The sequence below is a fragment of the Leucoraja erinacea genome, chromosome 13 (genome assembly GCF_028641065.1).
Source record: "Leucoraja erinacea ecotype New England chromosome 13, Leri_hhj_1, whole genome shotgun sequence".
In the NCBI taxonomy this organism is placed as follows: Eukaryota; Metazoa; Chordata; class Chondrichthyes; order Rajiformes; family Rajidae; genus Leucoraja; species Leucoraja erinaceus.
The window spans coordinates 36,381,779-36,402,051 of record NC_073389.1 but is presented as its reverse complement, the minus strand read 5'-3'; the positions used below and the strand labels follow the sequence as shown (position 1 = coordinate 36,402,051).

At 39.9% G+C, this 20,273-nt stretch overlaps 1 protein-coding gene across 6 annotated transcripts in view; it reads left to right on the top strand.

The window, feature by feature from the left end:
• Positions 1 to 20,273, top strand: part of cdkl5 (cyclin-dependent kinase-like 5) — a 118,523-nt gene that overhangs the window by 25,874 nt on the left and 72,376 nt on the right. For all 6 annotated transcript variants that reach the window (XM_055644919.1, XM_055644918.1, XM_055644915.1 and 3 more), the window contains 2 exons: positions 103 to 326; positions 3,828 to 3,862. Coding sequence is in view for 5 of the 6 variants with exons in the window: in XM_055644918.1 (XP_055500893.1) it covers positions 263 to 326; positions 3,828 to 3,862 (99 nt within the window). In the remaining variant the exon portion in view is untranslated. The remainder of the gene's footprint in view (positions 1 to 102; positions 327 to 3,827; positions 3,863 to 20,273) is intronic.

The window sequence follows — 20,273 nt, the reverse complement described above, 5'->3', positions numbered from 1 at the left end:
AAGCGGAGAGTAGCAGAGATAAAAAACCTTTTTCGTTATAATAAAATTTTGTGTCCCAGTAAGAATTTCCAAATTAATAATTACACGTTATTTATTTTTCAGATGGACAGCATTGTGACTAGATTTGGACAAGTATGAAGGTTATGAAGTTGGTTTGTTGGAACTTCTGCCATTATGAACATGTTACAAAACCTGCCTGCAAAGTTAATTTTCGTAACTATGATGTGATTTGGGATCACATTTTTCAGAGAAATTTGTCTTCATGAAGATTCTTGACATTGGTGATGTGATGAATAAATTTGAAGTCCTTAGTATTGTAGGTGAAGGTAAGTTGAAGCACCTCAGCTGAAATGTTCATCTGATATTATGTTGCCCGGATTAAACAATTGGTCCATATTTTGCTGCAACAATAACATCAAGATATTATCTTGTATTTTAAGAACAAACCATATAACCATATAACAATTACAGCACGGAAATAGGCCATCTCGACCCTTCTAGTCCGTGCCGAACACGTATTCTCCCCTAGTCCCATACACCTGCGTTCAGACCATAACCCTCCATACCTTTCCCGTCCATATAACTATCCAATTTATTTTTAAATGATAAAAACGAACCTGCCTCCACCACCTTCACTGGAAGCTCATTCCACACAGCCACCACTCTCTGAGTAAAGAAGTTCCCCCTCATGTTACCCCTAAACTTCTGTCCCTTAATTCTCAAGTCATGTCCCCTTGTTTGAATCTTCCCTACTCTCAGTGGGAAAAGCTTTTCCACGTCAACTCTGTCTATCCCTCTCATCATTTTAAAGACCTCTATCAAGTCCCCCCTTAACCTTCTGCGCTCCAAAGAATAAAGCCCCAACTTGTTCAACCTTTCTCTGTAACTTAGTTGCTGAAACCCAGGCAACATTCTAGTAAATCTCCTCTGTACTCTCTCTAAAAGGATCCATTTTTTTCAAGGAGGAACGATGACACACATAATCTCAAGTTGCAGGGTGATTTATGCAGCTGTGCCATAACGCTCCCAAAATCCGGATTTAATTTTATGCTTCAAGATAATGTTGTATTTGTGTTGTTGAACGAAGCACCCACAAGCTACATCTAATGACTGGCTAGGTTTATCCAATTGCTCTGCACAGTTACTGATTTTCAGCAGCTATTCATTTTCAGAGTCTGAAATAAAGAATTTTGGAGGATAGGGAGTATCACTTATTCAGGAAGTATATCATAAATATATAGAGGTGTACTGGTTTTTTATTACAAAAAAATTGAGGTGCAAAAATAAGGAAGTCTTATTAAATTTGTCTGCACGTAGTATTGTATAAAGTTTTGGTGTGTGTGAGAAAAGATATACTGGCCTTCAACTTCGTGTGGCATTCATTTACAAGATTGCTTCCACGCATGAGCAAGGTTTTCAGATTCTGAAATGTTGGCCAAACACCTTAGGAGTTGAAAAGACAGAGATCTCATCAAGATATACATGGTTCTAAGCAACAAATCAAAAAGACCAGAAATAAAAACAAAGGATGCTGGAAACATTCATCAGGTGAGACGGCTTCCTGCATATTTGTGGAAAGAGATCTGAGACCATCTATTTCATATGTTTCTTGACCTGCTGAATATTTCTAGATTTTTCTGTTCTTATTTAAGATTCTGAGAAGAATAAACAGAGTAGATGGGGAGAAACTGTTTCCTCCTTGAAATGCCCTTAATGAGGAATTGGCCTTTGACAACTGTTTTTTATATACAGAGCTATTATTTTGTGCTAGTTTTTATTTGTTTTCCTGTTGTTTCTTAACTCAATCTTAATTTTTCCTCTCTAAATGTTTCTTTATGTAATTTGATTCCATTTCAAATGATTACATTACGCTATTTCTCTAGTATTTTCTTTACTCCTAATCTTAATTGCTAAGGATGTAGGCTGCTCTCCAAAGTCTCATCGTCGCAACCTTGAATATGCTATACAAGTTTTCCAGCAACTGATGGACCAGCACCTCCTTTAATCCAGAAAAAAATATGAGAGCATTGCGTGTGGCGCATGCTCTTTCAGGACACTTGTTTCTGTCCTGAAATAGTTAATTGTTTACTTTTTGTTAATTGCTTGTTCTTTATTTAAGTTTCTAGCAGTCCGTGGTGCTTTAGAGGCACAGGAGGGGTATAATTAGTGGGTCAGAAGTGTATTGTTGATTTATTATTACATGACCTCTTTTGGTCCGGCAAAATTCATCATCCGGCAAGTCTCTGGAACCAAGGATGCCGGATAATCAATGGTAAACCTGTATTAATAACTGCTTGCAGTCCACGCAGTTGGAGAATGCGGGTTACACTGAGATGCTCCACTCTGTCAAATTCTGTACTGTATTCAGAAATATAATATTTGAATCCAAAATTAACTTTGAACTTTATTTTGGTATTGAGTAAATACGATGGTCGTAAAATGTTTTAAAAGTTTTTTTCAGAAGTCATTTCTAGTGTATTGAGATTAGTTTGATTGTGCGGTTCACTTGCGATCTAAGCAATATCAGTGACCTCTCGGGCTAGATCCCTTATAATAACAGAAAAAATATTACGTCTGGAAAATTGAAAATGAAACAGAATGTGATGTCTAACTGGAGAGATAAACATAGTTAACAATCTGGGTCAATTACCTTTTGTCAGAACTAAGCAAAGTGAGGAAATAGTATTTTTAAAATTGCAAAGTAGAAAGCTTTAGAAACCAAAGAGAATATCTGAGGAATGAACTCTTGAGAAAAGGTGATGCAAATAGGGTTAAATGCTGGCAGAGGGAGGATGATGATGGCTTGTTTGTGCAGGTGATCTGTTCAGAGAAGACCTAAACTGAGGTGAATGAAAGAAGATAGTGTAAAGGGGAACACTGCATTAGCTGGGAACGTGAAGTAAAAGGGATTACTGGAAATAACTAGAAAATTAAGCAGCGTATTTGAAGATAGAAAAACTTTGTCTACTTTACTTATTGATGATCTTTCACCAAATCTAAGCCAGTTCTGACACTCATTGGAAAGGCTGCATTTGACACTCATGGTTTAACATAGAAAATAGGTGCAGAAGGAGTCCATTCGGTCCTTCGAGCCAGCACCGCCATTCATTGTGATCATGGCTGATCGTCTCCAATCAATAACCCGTGCCTGCCATCTCCCCATATCCCTTGATTCTACTAGCCCCTAGAACTCTAGCTAACTCTGTCTTAAATCCATCCAGTGATTTGGCCTCCACTGCCCTCTGTGGCAGGGAATTCCACAAATTCACAACTCTCTGGGTGAAAAAGTTTTTTCTCACTTTATTCTAAGACTGTGCCCCCTGGTTCTGGACTCGCCCAACATTGGGAACATTTTTCCTGCATCTAGCTTGTCCAGTCCTTTTATTGTTTTATATGTTTCTATAAGATCCCCCTCATCCTTCTAAACTCCAGTGAATGCAAGCCTAGTCTTTTCAATCTTTTCTCATGACAGTCCTGCCATCTCAGGGATCAATCTTGTGAACCTACGCTGCACTGCCTCAATCACAAGGATGTCCTTCCTCAAATTAGGAGACCAAAATTGTACGTAATACTTCAGATGAGGTCTTACCAGAGCCCTATACAACTGCAGAAGAACCTCTCTATTCCTATACTGAAATTCTCTTGTTTAGTCTGCTCCTCATTTGGGCAGTGTTGGAACATGATCAATAAAAAAGGAATTGTATCCTGGCAATGAGTAGATGTTTTGATTGTGAAGAATCCTGGATAGCAGGGAGAGGGATGGAAATAAATATTTGGGATAATTTATTTGAATCTTTTGAAGCATAATTGTTTTTCTTCTTTTGCAGGAGCCTATGGGGTGGTACTAAAATGCAGGCACAAGGTCAGTGGATTTTATATTTGTCTATCTCAACAGAATAAAACATGTCATGGATTTCAAGTTTCCTTCCTCAACCCCAGTATTTGATGTACCTATCATGTAATAATGTAATTATGTTGATTGATACCTTTCCTTAAAGAGCATGAATTAAATGTCCACAGGATTAATATCTGATTATCTACTTTATTATACTACATTAACCGAAATTTTGATACACAAACAAATCAGACAACAAAATCTACAAAGAGTTCCATGGGTAGTACGGGAACTGTGAAACTAAGAAATAATATTGAAATCATGACTACGTTTACGTATTGTTTACAATGCTGACTTTTTTGACATTTTGTCTTAAAAAGTAGGGATTATTTTTAGTCTACGTGTGTCATTTAAGGAGGGAGTGTAGGAAGTTATCTCTGGCATATTGGTTATTCGATATACTTTTTCCTTTCTCTGGAAAGGACAATACATTTCAGAAATGAAGGATTATTTTTAAACGTGGTTGGTATCAGCAAGGTGCTTGGCATATATATAGGCCCGATTCTCTCATTTTAATTGTTGCAATACAAGTTAGCTCTTAATTTTTGGTAATCTTTATCTTCATCTTAATTATTGAATTATTTGCACGGCATGCTCGTGTACCGTTACCTAGTTCTATTCTTGCCATAAAGCACCTTGGAATTCTTAGACATGCCATTTCATGTTCTGTCGCACTGGGATGAGAAAGTGGGATGTGGAGGTATAGGGTAGGGATCTGGGACTGGATCTGAGTCATTATGTCTATTAATGTAATTGTGTTGTGTAAGTGTTTTGCACCATTATGTAAACCTGTTGAGCCTGCTTGATGCATATGGTCATGTTTTGTAGTAGTTCATGAGACATATGAAAAGGAAAATAAGCTTTTCCACTGTTTAGTATTTAAATAATTTATGGCTACAAATTCTGTTGCTTTGTGGGCTGCATGTGGTATGGCTTGGTTGTTTTTCATGACACCAATGCTGTTGTGTAAGCCTGCTAGCAACATACATCTTTAGCTCTACTCAACACAAGATCCTCTGGTCTCCATTCAATAACCTGTATTCTGACTGCTGAGATTTTCAGCATGCTGATCATGACAACAATTCATATTTTTGCAACCAAATGATGATTGATTTGTAATGATTATGTGGGTTTAATCAATGAAGATATAAAGTTTTATGGTACATCAAAGAATTTGCAATAGCTTGAATTGTGAAACAAAAATAGGTAACGTGGCAAGTACTTGGGTTAGGCAGCAGCTCTGGAGTGAAGGGGGGCTGAGGGTGTTAATGTTTCAGAAGAGGAACATGTCAGAGCTGGTAGAGGTGTCAGTGTTGATTAGTGTACTTTACTTTGTTCTCTTTCTTATTAAAGGAGCAGCTAAAAGCACAAAAAGTCAGACTAGAATAATTATTTAGTGCCTAAGTAGAAAGCAAGAAATGGTTAAACGGTAGAAATAATGGGGAAGATCATTCTTGTCTCATGGCTACACTTTTATTAGGTCTGTAGGAATGATGGACTTTGATTCAATGGCGCCGCTATCCCACATATTGAAGTGGGATATGAGTAGGAATTAGGCAACAGATATTAGATCTTATTATGGTGTATTTAATTAACTAAAATAAAATAAATTAATAATACATTTTAATTTGGAAAAAATAAATATCCATCAAAATACTTTTTAAATATAAAATTTGCCTGCACTTATTTTTTTTTATTTGTTAATAAAGGCACGGATACTCAATCCTTATGCCAGCCATGGATGGTGTAAAACTGAAGGGCTAGATACGAAATGCATGCTGCTTCTGAATCATTGACACATTCTGTAGTGGGGCAGGAAGTAATGTGCACTGGCCATACACCTTTCTGTTTTTCTCTGTGATTTGGACACCAGACATGTGCTGACCCTTGCACTGCACTCAGCTAGCAGTTCCCTACAGAACTACTCATTTTTGAACAACTGACCCCTTCTTTTAAGCTAGGTCTCCAACCCAGGGAAACATCATCCTTGGAGCTAACCCTGCAAAACAAAATGTGTTTAACCTCTCATTTTCCTAAACTAGAGAGTATAGGCCCATTCTGTTTAATCTCTCCTCCAATCACAAATCCAACAATCTCAGGAATATTGAATGTGTATCCTCCCTTTAACATTAATATATCCTTCCTTACTGTGTACTTAACTCCAGGTGTAGACTTCACCAAGGCCCTATAAAATACCAATAAGATTTTTATTATTATCCTCTGATCTTTTTGCAATAAATGCTGGCAAACTGCTTGCCTTCCGATTTACCAGCAGTACCTCGATCAATTTTCATTGATTGTTTAAAAGTGAACCTAAGTCTCTCTGAACACCAATGCATTATAATCACTCACCATTTAAAGAATAATATTTCAGCTTTTTCTCCCAGAGCTGCTTACCTAATTTATTTTCCCACATTAGAGTAAAACTCCAATAGTGCAGTGTCATATTGTTTGGAATTCCAAATGATCTGACTCGCTTGTTAGTTCACGATGTGCGAACAGGATGTCTGGCCAGAGCCTAAATGCAGCCAGGAGTGGGGTCCAGATTGAGATCCAAGCCTGCAATGGAATCTGGGTTGAGTTGTGGAACGCCATAACTGGGTAGGTTTGTGGCCGGTGCTATGGTCGGGAGTGCTTATAAACTTTCTGCTGCCTTTAAACTCACTGGCTTCACTGGAATATTTATTATTTTACTACAAGGGGAAATGTAATCAAAAAGTAAATGAGTACTTGGGAATTAACAAGAGTAACATTCAATCATTCAGGAAATCTGCAAGTCCAACGCTACTGAATTCCCAAGGGAATCTTGTTTATTAAAATGTGATATTGCTAAACATTACATAACATATCAAAGTGCAGTCTATTTCTTTGTTTTTGTAAACAGGCATTTTAAACAAAAATTAAGTACAAAAATTGCATATATCCAGTTAATTTTGAATGTTATTTGAAGTATTCAAGCTGCCTAGCAACTGGAGAATTCTAAGATGGACAGTGGGTGTTTGATTTGGCCCAGAGGTAGATTTGAGGTTGCCATAATGGTTGGATTTATTTTTAGCTTTGAGTTATTTCCTGTGAACACTGATCCAATGTAATGATCCTTTATGAACGGCAAAGAGGATTTTTTCAATGCTATGTGTGTAAATGCTTTGTACATAAGGATTTTGTGGCCTAGTGATGCTAATGTTTAAGGAATGCATTTATTCATCCAGCTGTAGTTTGTATTAATATCATCTATTGCATATTGCAGATAAATATTGCAGATAAATGAGTAGGAATACAGTGCCCTCCATAATGTTTGGGACAAAGACCCATCATTTATTTATTTGCCTCTGTACTCCACTATTTGAGATTTGTAATAGAAAAAAAATCACATTTGGTTAAAGTGCGCATTGTCAGATTTTAATAAAGGCCATTTTATACATTTTGGTTTCACCATGTAGAAATTACAGCAGTGTTTATACATAGTCCCCCCATTTCAGGGCAGCATAATGTTTGGAACGCAGCAATGTCATGTAAATGTTTAGTATTTTGTAAACAAAAAATGCTGTAGAGACCTGAAACGTCGCCTCTTCCTTCTCTCCATTAATGCTGCCTCACCCGCTTAGTTTCTCCAGTATTTTTTGTCTACCTTCGATTGCTCTAACTTCTGCAGTTCTTTCTTAATGTTTAGTAGTTTGTTGCATATCCTTTGCATGCAATGACTGCTTGAAGTCTGCGATTCATGGACATCACCAGTTGCTGGGTGTCTTCCCTGGTGATCCTCTGCCAGGCCTGTATTGCAGCCATCTTTAGCTTTTTGGGGGGGGCTAGTCCCCTTCAGTTGTCTCTTCAACATATAAAAGGCATGCTCAATTGGGTTCAGATCGGGTGATTGACTTGGCCACTCAAGAATGGACCATTATTTTTGCTTTGTAAAACTCCTTTATTGCTTCAGCAGAATGTTTGGGATCATTGTCTTGCTGTAGAATGAACTGCTGGCCAATTAGTTTTGAGGCATTTGTTTGAACTTGAGCAGATAGGATGTGTCTATACACTTCAAAATTCATTATGCTACTACCATCAGCAGTTGTATCATCATTTAAGATACCTGAGCCAGCACCTTCAGCAGCCATACATGCCCAGGCCATAACACCCCCACCACCATGTTTCACAGATGAGGTGGTATGCTTTGGAACTTGGGCAGTTCCTTCCCTCCTCCATTCTTTGCTCTTGCTATCTCTCTGATATAAGTTAATCTTCATCCAATCTGTCCTCAAGACCTTTTTTTCCAGAACTGTGGTTGATGGGCCTTCTAAGTACTTTTTTTGCAAACTGTAACCTGGCCATCCTATTTTTGCGACTAACCAATGGTTTGCATCTTATAGTATAGCCTCTATATTTCTGTTCATGAAGTCTTCTGCGGACAGTGGTAATTGACAAATCCACACCTGACGGCTGAAGAGTGTTTCTGATCTGTCGGTCAGGTGTTTGGGGATTTTTCTTTATTTTAGAGAGAATTCTTCTGTCATCTGCTATGGAGGTCTTCCTTGGCCTGCCAGTCTCTTTGCGATTCGTAAGCTCACCAGTGCCCTCTTTCTTCTTAATGATGTTCCAAACAGTTGATTTTGGTAAGCCTAACATTAGGCTGATGTCTCTAACAGTTTTATTCTTGTTTCTCAGTCTCATAATGGCTTCTTTGACTTTCATTGGTACAACTTTGGTCCCCATGTTGATAAACAGCAATAAAAGTTTCCAAAGGTGATGAAAAGACTGGAGGAAATACGGTGCTGAGAGCTCTCTTATACCTGCATTAAGGAGGCAATTAAACACACCCGAGCAATTACAAACACATGTGAAGCCATGTGACCCAAACATTATGGTGCCCTGAAATGGGGGGACGATATATAAACACAGCTGTAATATATACATGGTGAAACCAAAATGTATAAAAATGGCCTTTATTAAAATCTTACAATGTGCACTTTAAACACATGTGATTTTTTTTTCTATTACAACTCACAAATTGTGGAGTGCAGAGGCAAATAAATAAATGATGGGTCTTTGTCCCAAACATCATGGAGGGCACTGTAGATGTCTGGCTGATAAAGTGATTACTGAACCTGTAAAGTGATTACTGAACCTGTTTACAGTTTTTAAAACTTGGAGGGTTCTAGATGTGGAATTAGGACGTGAAGGCTCTGCTATCAGTGATTGAAGGAGCAGACACAGAAAAGTCTAAAATAAAATCATAGACTATTACACAAGTTCAATGTTAAAATTGAATTTATTCAGTGCCTTACCCATGATTCATTTCATATCATTCTTAGCTGTGTTGGCTATAACTTTAACCCCCAGTGCAAAACAAAATAGCCTGAATCTCTAAAATAACACAGAGGGTGTTCTGCAGTGATCAGGCCTTAATCCTAATCCCCATTGCTCTCACGAGTGGACATACAAAATCCTGAATTTTTATGTGTAATTTATGTATAATTTATCTTTATTAGAGTCTATGTGCCTGCGATGCTGCCGCAAGGAAACTGTTCATTGCATCTATACCTCACAGTACATGTGCATATAACAATGGACTTGATTTTTATACTGAAGACGTGAAGGGGAGTTAGCTTAGAGTCTTTGGTAATACTTGGCCATATTAAAATGACCAAAACAAGGTATATGTGGGCTACCACATTTCTGTTTGTACACTGAGCATATTAGCAGGTCTTGGTTTTAATTTTCATTAATTAATAAATTTCAGACCTATTTCATTAGCTTTAAGGATACGTTCAGGTTATTCGACTGTACCAATGCAGATCCTTTATGTGTTCTCCATTCATTATCAACAAACATTAAGGTGTTCAAGATTGTTTGTGTCTATCTTCCACTGTTCAACTTTGATTGTAGCCAACTTTACACTAAATGGACATATTTTAAACCAGCCGCTTCCACATAATGTGCCAGTGCAGTTTCTATTAGAACAATTGCTAATGCAGATAATTTGTCATGCTTGCAAGGTGCAAGACTATACATGAGTGGTAATAGGTGCCATGATGAATTATATCCAATTTTAATGATCAACATGGATGATTGAATATAGTTTATATTTTGTTTTAATTAATGAAGGCAGGTATGGCTTTATTCTTTGGAGCGCAGAAGGTTAAGGGGGGACTTGATAGAGGTTTTTAAAATGATGAGAGGGATAGACAGAGTTGACGTGGAAAAGCTTTTCCCACTGAGAGTAGGGAAGATTCAAACAAGGGGACATGACATGAGAATTAAGGGACTGAAGTTTAGGGGTAACATGAGGGGAACTTCTTTACTCAGAGAGTGGTAGCTGTGTGGAATGAGCTTCCAGTGAAGGTGGTGGAGGCAGGTTCGTTTTTATCATTTAAAAATAAATTGGATAGTTATATGGATGGGAAGGGAATGGAGGGTTATGGTCTGAGCGCAGGTATATGGGACTAGGGGAGATTATGTGTTCGGCACGGACTAGAAGGGTCGAGATGGCCTGTTTCCGTGCTGTAATTGTTATATTATATGGTTATGGGATATTGATTTGATTGATCAGCCATGATCATATTGAATGGTGGTGCAGGCTCGAAGGTCCTACACCTGCACCTATTTTTATTCTATGTTTCTATATTTAATATTGTATTCCAAAAAGTTGGCTTTCGTCTAACCTAAATATAATTTCCATATCGCAATGCTCTAAAGATAAAAGGTCTGCCTCCGTTGTGAAGAAAAATGTGGTATGATTTACTGGAAATAGTAAAACCAAATAAATGGTTCCCTGGAGTGTTTTGCAGACTCAAAATATTAGAATGTGGTATGATGAAGATTGTATTGACAGCTGCTGTTCCACATGTGTTTAACTTGGAAGTACCATCCAAGTATAACTTGTGTTATACTGTACAACTCTCAGGAAATTTTGAGAAGGATTTATGAAACAAAGCTGAAAGAATAAATACAGGTAGTTACTTGTATTGCTCTTTATAAAATGGTCTATCTAACAATTGCTTTGACTTTATTGCACCATATAATGCTTATGAAATAAAAAGCCAGCAATCTGTTCCCTTATCTGTTCCATTTTTTTTCCATTCTGCCAATGCTTTTGTCAGTTTCTCAGTAAGCAACAGGTTGAGAGGATGTCACCATTATGAAGCTGAGATTAGGCTGTGGCATGGATGGAATAGACTGCAGTTTTGCACCACTAATGTTTTTGAAGGCAATGACAGTTCATTTTTTTTTTTTTTTTTTTTTTTTTGTTTATTTTATTAGAAGTTAATACAGCACAAAACAGTACAGTGGCACCTAATTTTAGGTGCCAACTATGTAATACCGTAATCCATTCTATGTACAACCTCTAGTTTTATGTTATAAGAAAGAAGTAAGCAGAACAATGACAGTTCATAACTAACCATTTAGGACTGAGATGAGGAAAAACCTTTGTACCCAGAGCGTTGTGAATCTGTGGAATGCTCTACCACAGAAAGCAGTGGAGGCCAATTCACTGGATATTTTCAAGAGAGTGTTAGGTTTAGCTCTTTGGGCTAAAAGGAATCAAGGGATATGAGGAAAAAGCAGGAATGGGGTACTGATATTAGATGATCAGCGATGATCATATTGAATGACAGTGCTGGCTCGAAGGGCCGAATGGCCTACTGCTGCACCTATTTATCTATATTCTATGTTTCAAGATTGTTCTTGCCTGAATAGCAGGTATCTCAGCCCCTGTGCCAAACAAGAGATAATTGTTTTATACATGACATGGCTGTTGCTGGATTAAATGGTCAATATAATTTTCCACTAACTAGTCTGTTGGTCAAACCATATTCATCCCAATTATGTATTTCTTTCCACTCTCTATTCGGGACTATTCTGAATTGGTTGTAATTGGTAAAAATGTATTTTTAAAAAGTGCTGGAGTAACTCAGCAGACCAGGCAGTATCTCTGGAGAACAGGTTGAGATCCTTCTTCAGGTTAATTGTAAGGAGAGAGGCAGTTAAAAGCATGGCAGGTAATGGGTCAACTCAGGTGAAATTGATTTTTTGATAGGCAGATGGTTGGACCAAAGACCAGAGATGAGAACAATAGGTGAGAAACAGGTTTGGGGAGTTGCAGATTTTGAAGCTAGGGAGAGGAAAGTAGCAGGCAATGAGGTGGAGTTGGAGGGGAATGATAGCTTGGGACCCAGGGGGGTAGGGTAAGGAGAAGAGAGGGGGTTGGTTAATTAAAGGTTACCTTAAATTTGAGAATTCAATGTTCATACCATTGGCTTGCAAACTACCCAAGTGGAATACGAGGTGCTGTCCCTCCAGTTTGTGGTTGGCCTCACTCTGGCAAATGAAAGAAAGATTAATGTTGGAATGGGAAAGGGAGTTTAAATGGTTAGCAATTTGGAGATCCAGTATGTCTTGGCAGACCGATCGCAAGTGTTCAGCTAAACGGTCCCCAAGTCTACTCTTTGTGTCGACGCTGTACAGGATTGGGTCGGTGGGGGCGCTGTGAGTCAGCTGCTCTGTCAGCAGCGCGTCCGTTATTTCGACTTTTTTTGTTTTTTTTGTTTTGTCGGTAAGTGTTTGTTTTCGGTGTTTCTCGGTGTGTTCTGGGGGGGTGATGGGGGGTGGGGGGGGGGGGGGGGGGGAAAGAGGCAAACCGTTCTTCAGTCACCCTTGACAGAGAGGCGACTTTTTCCATGTCGCTTCTCTGCCTCCCCTCTCCCGGCCTAACAGCTTGGATTGAAGCGGCCTTTCCTGGAGTCGGGCCCGGAGCATCAGCAGCGGCGCAGCATGGACTTTTTCCATCGCGGAGCGGGCGAACTCTTGCCGGGGGTCGCCAGAGAGGAGTGCTCCGATTGCTGGTCCGCGGACTATGACATCCTGAAGCGGACCTTCTAACCGCGGGCGTGGTGTGGACTTTCCATCGCGGAGTCTGGGATCCCTTGCCGGGGATTGCCGGAGAAGAGCTCCGACCGCTGGCCTGCGGCCTATAATATCCTGAAGCCGCGATCTGCGGAGCTTCTAGCCGCGGGCGCAGAGTGGACTTACCATCCGGAGCCTGGGATCCCTAGCTGAGGATCACCGGAGAGGAGCTCCGACTGCCGGCCTGCTGCCTTTAACATCCTGAAGCCACGGTCTCTGATCAGAAAGTGCCGATTCAGGCGCCCCATGCCACGGAGTGTGTTCGACTGTTCCGATGTCGGAGTTTAGACCGTCCCGACGAGAGGGCCTGCACATCCAGCCGCCCTTACCGGCGACTACTGAGGGTTCATGGTCCCGACCACGGGTGAACAAGGGAGGAGGACTGGCTGAACTTTGTGCCTTCCACCACAGTGAAGAATGCTGTGGTGGATGGTTGTGTTAAATCTTATTGTGTACTGTGTGTTCTTGTTAAGTGTATCACTGCTGGCAAATTCATTTCACTGCACCTTCGGGTGTATGTGACGAATAAAATTGACTGACTTTGAAGCCACATTGGGAACACCGGATGCAGTAGATGAGGTTACAGGAGGTGCACGTGAGCCTCTGTCTTACTTGGAAGGACTGCTGGGATCCCTATATGGAGTTGAGGGTGGAGGGCGTCAAGAACAGAATGACAGGGTTCCGTAAATGTATGTTTAGCCTGAACAAGCAGACAGTAGCAAGTGTGAGAATTCTTTCTGATTAGCAAGATGAACAGTACATTTTACTGTGAAAAGTGTGATTATTTTGTCATCATGGATTTATATATAGAATTGGTGCAAACACCAGCATACAATATGGCCAGCGCAAATGGAAGCTGTGTGGGCAGGGGCACATTAGGGATTGTCAGTTGTTAAGTTGTCTTTTAGTCAGTAATCAGCCACTCAACATTGTTTGAACAGGAAAATGTGGACACAAGGAGCAGCAGATGCTGGTTTACAAAAATAAGTGCAGGAGTAATTCAGCGGATCAGCCGGCAGCAGGTGCAAGCGGCTGGGACAGATGGTAGTGCACCAGGGTGGGGCACAGGGAAGAAAGTGGGAGAGCCTGCCAGGCTTTGTCCCGCCTCCCCACCACTTTTCTAGCTTTCTCTCCCTTACTACAATCAGTTTGAAGACATGGATAGATGAACTGTTGCCTATCCATTTCTTACAGAGATGCTGCCTGACCCACTGAGTTACTCCAGCATTTTTTTTTGTAAACCAGTATCTGCAATTTCCCCCTTGTTCAGTTCCTTCTGACTTACATCCAAGACTCCTCGTACACTCCTCGTACACTCTTCAGCACTTCAGTAACTTTCACCTAGGCCCGAGATTCTGTTGTATCACAAAAAGGTAATTGATTGAAAATGCTTTTCTTGTTTCACAACAATTAAATGTTGATTCTGCCACTTTATTGCCTAATAATTTAACTGGTCCACATTTCTTTGCAGCCTCTATGCCTTCTCACAGTTTACATTGCCATCAAATATGTAACATCACCAAATTGGATATGTCACACTTGCTAATCAATGAGGATCACTAACATAAAATTATTAATAGATTTTAATGCTGCATATCATTAGTTATTCCCTCTCATCATAAAAAGGATTCTTACAATGTTTTATCTGTTAATCATACCTCAATCTACTTAAGTAAGTATTTGAGGAGACCACAGCTGGAGTACTGTGGTTTCAGGGAATGTACAACTTGTTTCTTGTCCAAGAGTCAAGAGTGTTTTATTGTCATAAGAGTGTTTCATTGTCCCGGATGGGACAATGAAATTCATACTTGCTGCAGTACAACAGAATATGTGAATATGTAAACATAGTACATAACAGGAGAAGAGAAAAAAAAGGAAAAGTTGAATAAATAACAAATATAGTGCAATAATTATATAGTCTTTTGCAGTTCAGAGCTCACAGCTTATTTCTTGTTGTGTTTAGTAGCCTGATGGCTGTAGGGAAGAAGTTGTTCCTGAACCTGGACATTACAGTTTTCAGGCTCCTGTACCTCCTTTCTGATGGCAATGGTGAAATGTGTGTGGCCAGGATTGTGTGGGTCTTTGATGATTTTGGCTGCCTTTTTGATAGATACCTTCGACGGTGGGGAGGTTAAAGCCGATGATGGACGAGGCAGTGGTCCCAACTTTTTGTAGTCATTTCCGCTCCTGTTCATTCAAGTTGCCGAACCAGGCCACAATGCAACTAGTCAGAATGCTTTCTTCCGTGCACCTGCAGAAGTTTAGGAGACTCCTTTTCGACATGCCGAATGTCCGTAATCTTCTCAGAAAGTAGAGTCGCTGATGTGCCTTCTTTATAATTGCATCGATGTGCTGGGTCCAGGAAAGATCCTCAGAAATATGCACGCCCAGGAATTTGAAGTTATTGACCCTCTCCACCATCGTCCCATTGATGTGAACAGGATTGTGGGTTCTCGTCCTTCCCCTACCAAAGTCCACAATCAGTTCCTTGGTCTTACTGATGTTGAGAGCCAGGTTGTTGTGCTGGCACCATTTTGTCAGTCGGTCGATCTCACTTCTATACTCTGACTCATCCCCATCTGTGATTCGTCCAACAACAGTGGTGTCATCGGTGAACTTGATGATGGAGTTCGCACTTTGTCCGGCTACACAGTCATGGGTATAGAGTGAGTAAAGCAGGGGGCTGAGCATGCAGCCTTGAGGTGCTCCCGTCCTAATTGATTTCTGTTTTCTATGTCCTTAATTTCATAAACTTTCATAATTATATAAACAATTTTTGATCAAACGGGGTTTATACCCAAGAGACATTCATTTAATAATCTGAGACGTCTTTTTAATATAATGTATTCACACCAAATTGAGGAAGAAGACTTACCAATTATTTCATTAGATGCAGAAGAAGCATTTGACCAAGTAGAATGAGAAGACCTCTTCACAGTACTGCAAAAATTTCAGATGTGAGAGAACTTTATTTCATGGATAAAATTACTATATGACAGGCCGACTGCTAGAATACTGACCAACTACATACTTTTTCTGAAATTTCACTAATCCAGGGGCAATAGACACGGTTGTGCTTTATCACCCCTGCTATTTGCTCTTGCGATAGAGCCCTTAGCGGAAAGTATAAGAATGCATCCAAATATTCACGGTTATAATACTAAATATTCCAATAATAAAATATCATTATATGCAGATGACATATTATACATTACAAAACCTCAAGTTAGTATACCAAATATATTAAATCTAATAGAGGAATTCGGTTCTTTCTCAGGATATAGAATAAACTGGAATAAAAGTGAAATCATGGCGATAAAACCCCAAGAGTCGACACACCTTTTAAAATTTCCTTTTAGAACTGCTACAGAAAAATATAAATACCTGGGTATTCAAATAACTAGAAAATATAATTCTTTATTCAATGCAAACTTCCTGCCTTTAGTTACTAAATTAAACGTTCTGATTCAATTCTGGAAAACATTTCCGATGTCTCTAATAGGGAAAATAAATGCCATAAAAATGATTTTTCTCCCACAAATTCTCTATTTATTTCAATCAATATTGAGATGTCTGCCTAAAATTTAAAAAAAAAAAACTTGATTCCCAGATTACAAATTTTATTTGGGATTATAAATCACACAGAATTCATCGACGACATTTATGTAAACCTAAAGAAATCGGTGGATTGGTGCTCCCCAATTTCTTGTACTATTATTGGGCAGTGAATATTAAAAATGTAATTCACTGGCTGGACAATTCATGTCAACAGGTAGATAGGTTAGTAATGGAGAGAGGATTGTTCGCCTTTTAACAGGCGCGATCCTTCTCTCCCCAATAAAGTTGAAGAATACAATGTATAAGAAAAACCCGATTATTCATAGCACTTTACGAATTTGGAGACAAGTAAAATTTACTCTTAATCTAAGAAATCTATCTCTTCTTTCTCCAATAGCTAATAATCCGTCGTTCAAAATATCTATTATAGATAAAACATTTATTCATTGGGAAAGACTAGGAATTATAAAAGGTTGGAGATTTGTACGAAGTGCAAAACCTTTTATCATTTCAGAAATTACAATTAAAATACCATAGGAGGTGTCTGTAAGATTGACACTATACTAAGAACGCTGACCGGAGGGCACAGACTTGGTGTGAGAAGATGTTAACTCCATAATCCGACAGGCGTGCTCTGCTTGATTAAGGGTTAGGTCAGTGTTACGAAGCAGTTCATCCCTTAACTTGCTATCAAGCATACCTCCGACAATCTTGTCACGGATGAGTTCATCGCACAGATCACGAAACTGGCAGCGTGCAGCCATGTGTTTCAAAACGCTGATAAAACGTTCAATCGGTTCATCAATCTGATGCAAACGAGCATAAAACTTGGTTCGTTCAATTATGTAGTTCGAGGTCAGGTCACACAACTGTCTGAACTTTGCAAGCAAGACAGCAGGGTCATCAATCGTCTCTGCAGGCACTAGGACCTGTCCATTAGCATCCAAAACGACAGACTCAAATGTGAAATTGTTGGCATGATTCATTGCCTCTGGGCCCGCTAAATTGAATAATACAGAAGCACGCACATCAGGGGGGGTTGTTGCGATAAACGATGAGAACATAGTGAGTGTAGTCATGCTCGAAAAGATGCCAGCGTTCAGCAATGTCAGAGTCAAAGATCTCAGGATTAGGACTGCAAGACGAGTTTGCCATGATAGAGATAACTGGCACGTAAACGAATTAAAAAAACAAAACTCGACAAACGTGAATGGAGTAGGTAAGACTCACTCTCTGACACCATGTAATGAGTCAAGTCAAACACAAATCGGGATACAACACATGTTTATTAAATCTACTTACAGTATCGATCTGCAGTACATTACAGTTCCTAGCAGCTACTCATACCGAATGGCATAAGCCAGCTCTTGTTAATATAAAATGCATATTAGGCCGAGCCATTACTAACAAGCACTACAATAGGCGGAGCCATTACTAACAAGTCCTACAATTGGCTAGTAGGAAATAACCAATCTACAATGGCCTTTATTAAAATCTGACAATGTGCACTTTAACCACATGTGATTTATCTATTACAAATCTCAAATTGTGGAGTACAGAGGCAAATAAATAAATGATGGGTCTTTGTCCCAAACATTATGGAGGGCACTGTAGCTCAGCGGGTCAGCCAGCATCTCTGAAGAACCTAGATAAGATAAAGTTGGAACCCTTTTTAAAGCTGATTGTGGTAGGGTGGTGGGTAGAAAGTTGGAAGAGTGGTGGGGGGTCCCACCTTGCTTACAGTTTTCTCCTACCTTCCCTCCCCCCTCCCGCCACAATCAGTCTGAAGTAGGGTCCTGACCTGAAACATCACCTATTGGTGTTCTCCAGTGATGCTGCCTGACCCACTAATTTACTCCTACTTTGTGTAATAATAATAATAAACTTTATTAAAGACTCGAGGTCCAGACAAGACGCAACATTACATAAAAATGCATTGCATATTGAAAAATATCATAAAGTACATATAAAATCTTAGTATATCACTTATAAAAGCATCATCTATGTATTACTAAATCTCTGATCTTGACCGCTTTTGGCCTACTGTGCTGCGATTTCCGACAGAACACTGCCATCTACGGCCGTCATTTTTGGCCACTTCGCACAGAGCCCCCCTCCGCCTTACGGGTGCGGAGGATTTTTCCCATCGTTGACAAATCAGAGAGATATTAATGTTTTTTAAAAAAAATCACCATTCTCTCTGCTGCCCCTGCTGGAGGGAGGGGGAGGGACTATAAAACCAGGAAGTGGTGTGCCTCACTCAGTCTCTGCAAGATGGATGAAGCCAAGGGTCACGTCTCTCTGAGCTCTGAATAACACTGAACAAATGTCTACACAACTGTGAGTACCCTTAATGTGGTTTGAAAATGAAAATATGGTTTATTTGAAGTAAAAAGGCACTGCCTGCAAATGGTTGTTTGGATGCTTTGGCTTGAAGTTGAAAGGCACCTCTTACTGCAAATGGTGGCTTGGGTGCTTTGGCTTGAAGTTGAAAGACACTACCTATTGCAAATGGTGGCTTGGATGCTTTGGCTTGAAATTGAAAGGCATTACTTACTGCAAATGGTGGCTTGGGAGCTTTGGTTTAAATTTGAAAGGCACTACTTACTGCAAATGGTGGCTTGGGTGCTTTGGCTTGAAATTGAAAGTCACTACTTACTGCAAATGGTGGCTTGGGTGCTTTGGCTTGAGGTTGAAAGGCAATACTTACTGCAAATGGTGCTTGGGTGCTTTGCTTGAAGTTGAAAGGCACTATTTACAGCAAATTGTGGCTTGGGAGCTTTGGTTTAAAGTTCAACAGGGACTACTTACTTCAAATGGTGGCTTTGGAGCTTTGGCTTGAATTTGTTTTAAATCACCATTTTCTCTGCTGCCCCTGCTGGAGGGAGGGGGAGGGACTATAAAACCAGGAAGTGGTGTGCCTCACTCAGTCTCTGCAAGATGGATGAAGCCAAGGGTCACGTTTCTCTGAGCTCTGTATAACACAGAACAAATGTCTACACAACTGTGAGCACCCTTAATGTGGTTTGAAAATGAAAATATGGTTTGTTTGAAGTAAAAAGGCACTGCCTGCAAATGGTTGTTTGGGTGATTTGGCTTGAAGTTGAAAGGCATTACTGCAAATGGTGGCTTGGGTGTTTTGGCTTGAAGTTGAAAGGCACTACTTACTGCAAATGGTGGCGGGTGATTTGGCTTGAAGTTGAAAGGCACTTCTTACTGCAAATGGTGGCTTGGGTGCTTTGGCTTGAAGTTGAAAGGCACTACTTACTGCAAATGGTGGCATGAAGTTGAAAGGCATTACTAACTGCAAATGGTGGCTTGGATGCTTTGGCTTGAAATTGAAAGGCATTACTTACTGCAAATGGCGGCTTGGGTGATTTGGCTTGAAGTTAAAAGGCAGTACTGCAAATGCACTTACTTCCTGTTTGCACTGTATATTGATTTTAGATAAAACGCTACACTTACGGCTGTGATTTTTGGCCATCTTACTTAGTCCCCCCTCCGCTGAGCAGGTGCAGAGAATTCTTCCCGTCAATGAAAAATAAAAGTGTTATACGTGTTTTAAAAATGTTGAGAATCTCTCTCCTGTCAATCACGACCTGAAAGCCACACCTTTTCCGGTGGGAGGGGGAAGGGTTATAAAACCCGGAAGTGTGGGTGTGGCTCAGTCTCTGCATGATGGGGGAGGGAGAGGTCATGACTCTGTCTGAGCTGTGAATCAACTGAACACACTGAATGTCTACTGAACTGTGAGTTTGGTGTCATGTGTGGTTTTATGGTGGTTTCACCCTGCTGAAATGGTATGAAGCTGCATTGGAATTTGGTGGCCTTGGACCCTGCTTGAAGTGGAATAAAACTGCACTTGAATCTGGTGGCCTTGCACCCTGCTTGAAGTGGTTGGAAACTGCACTTGAATTTGGTG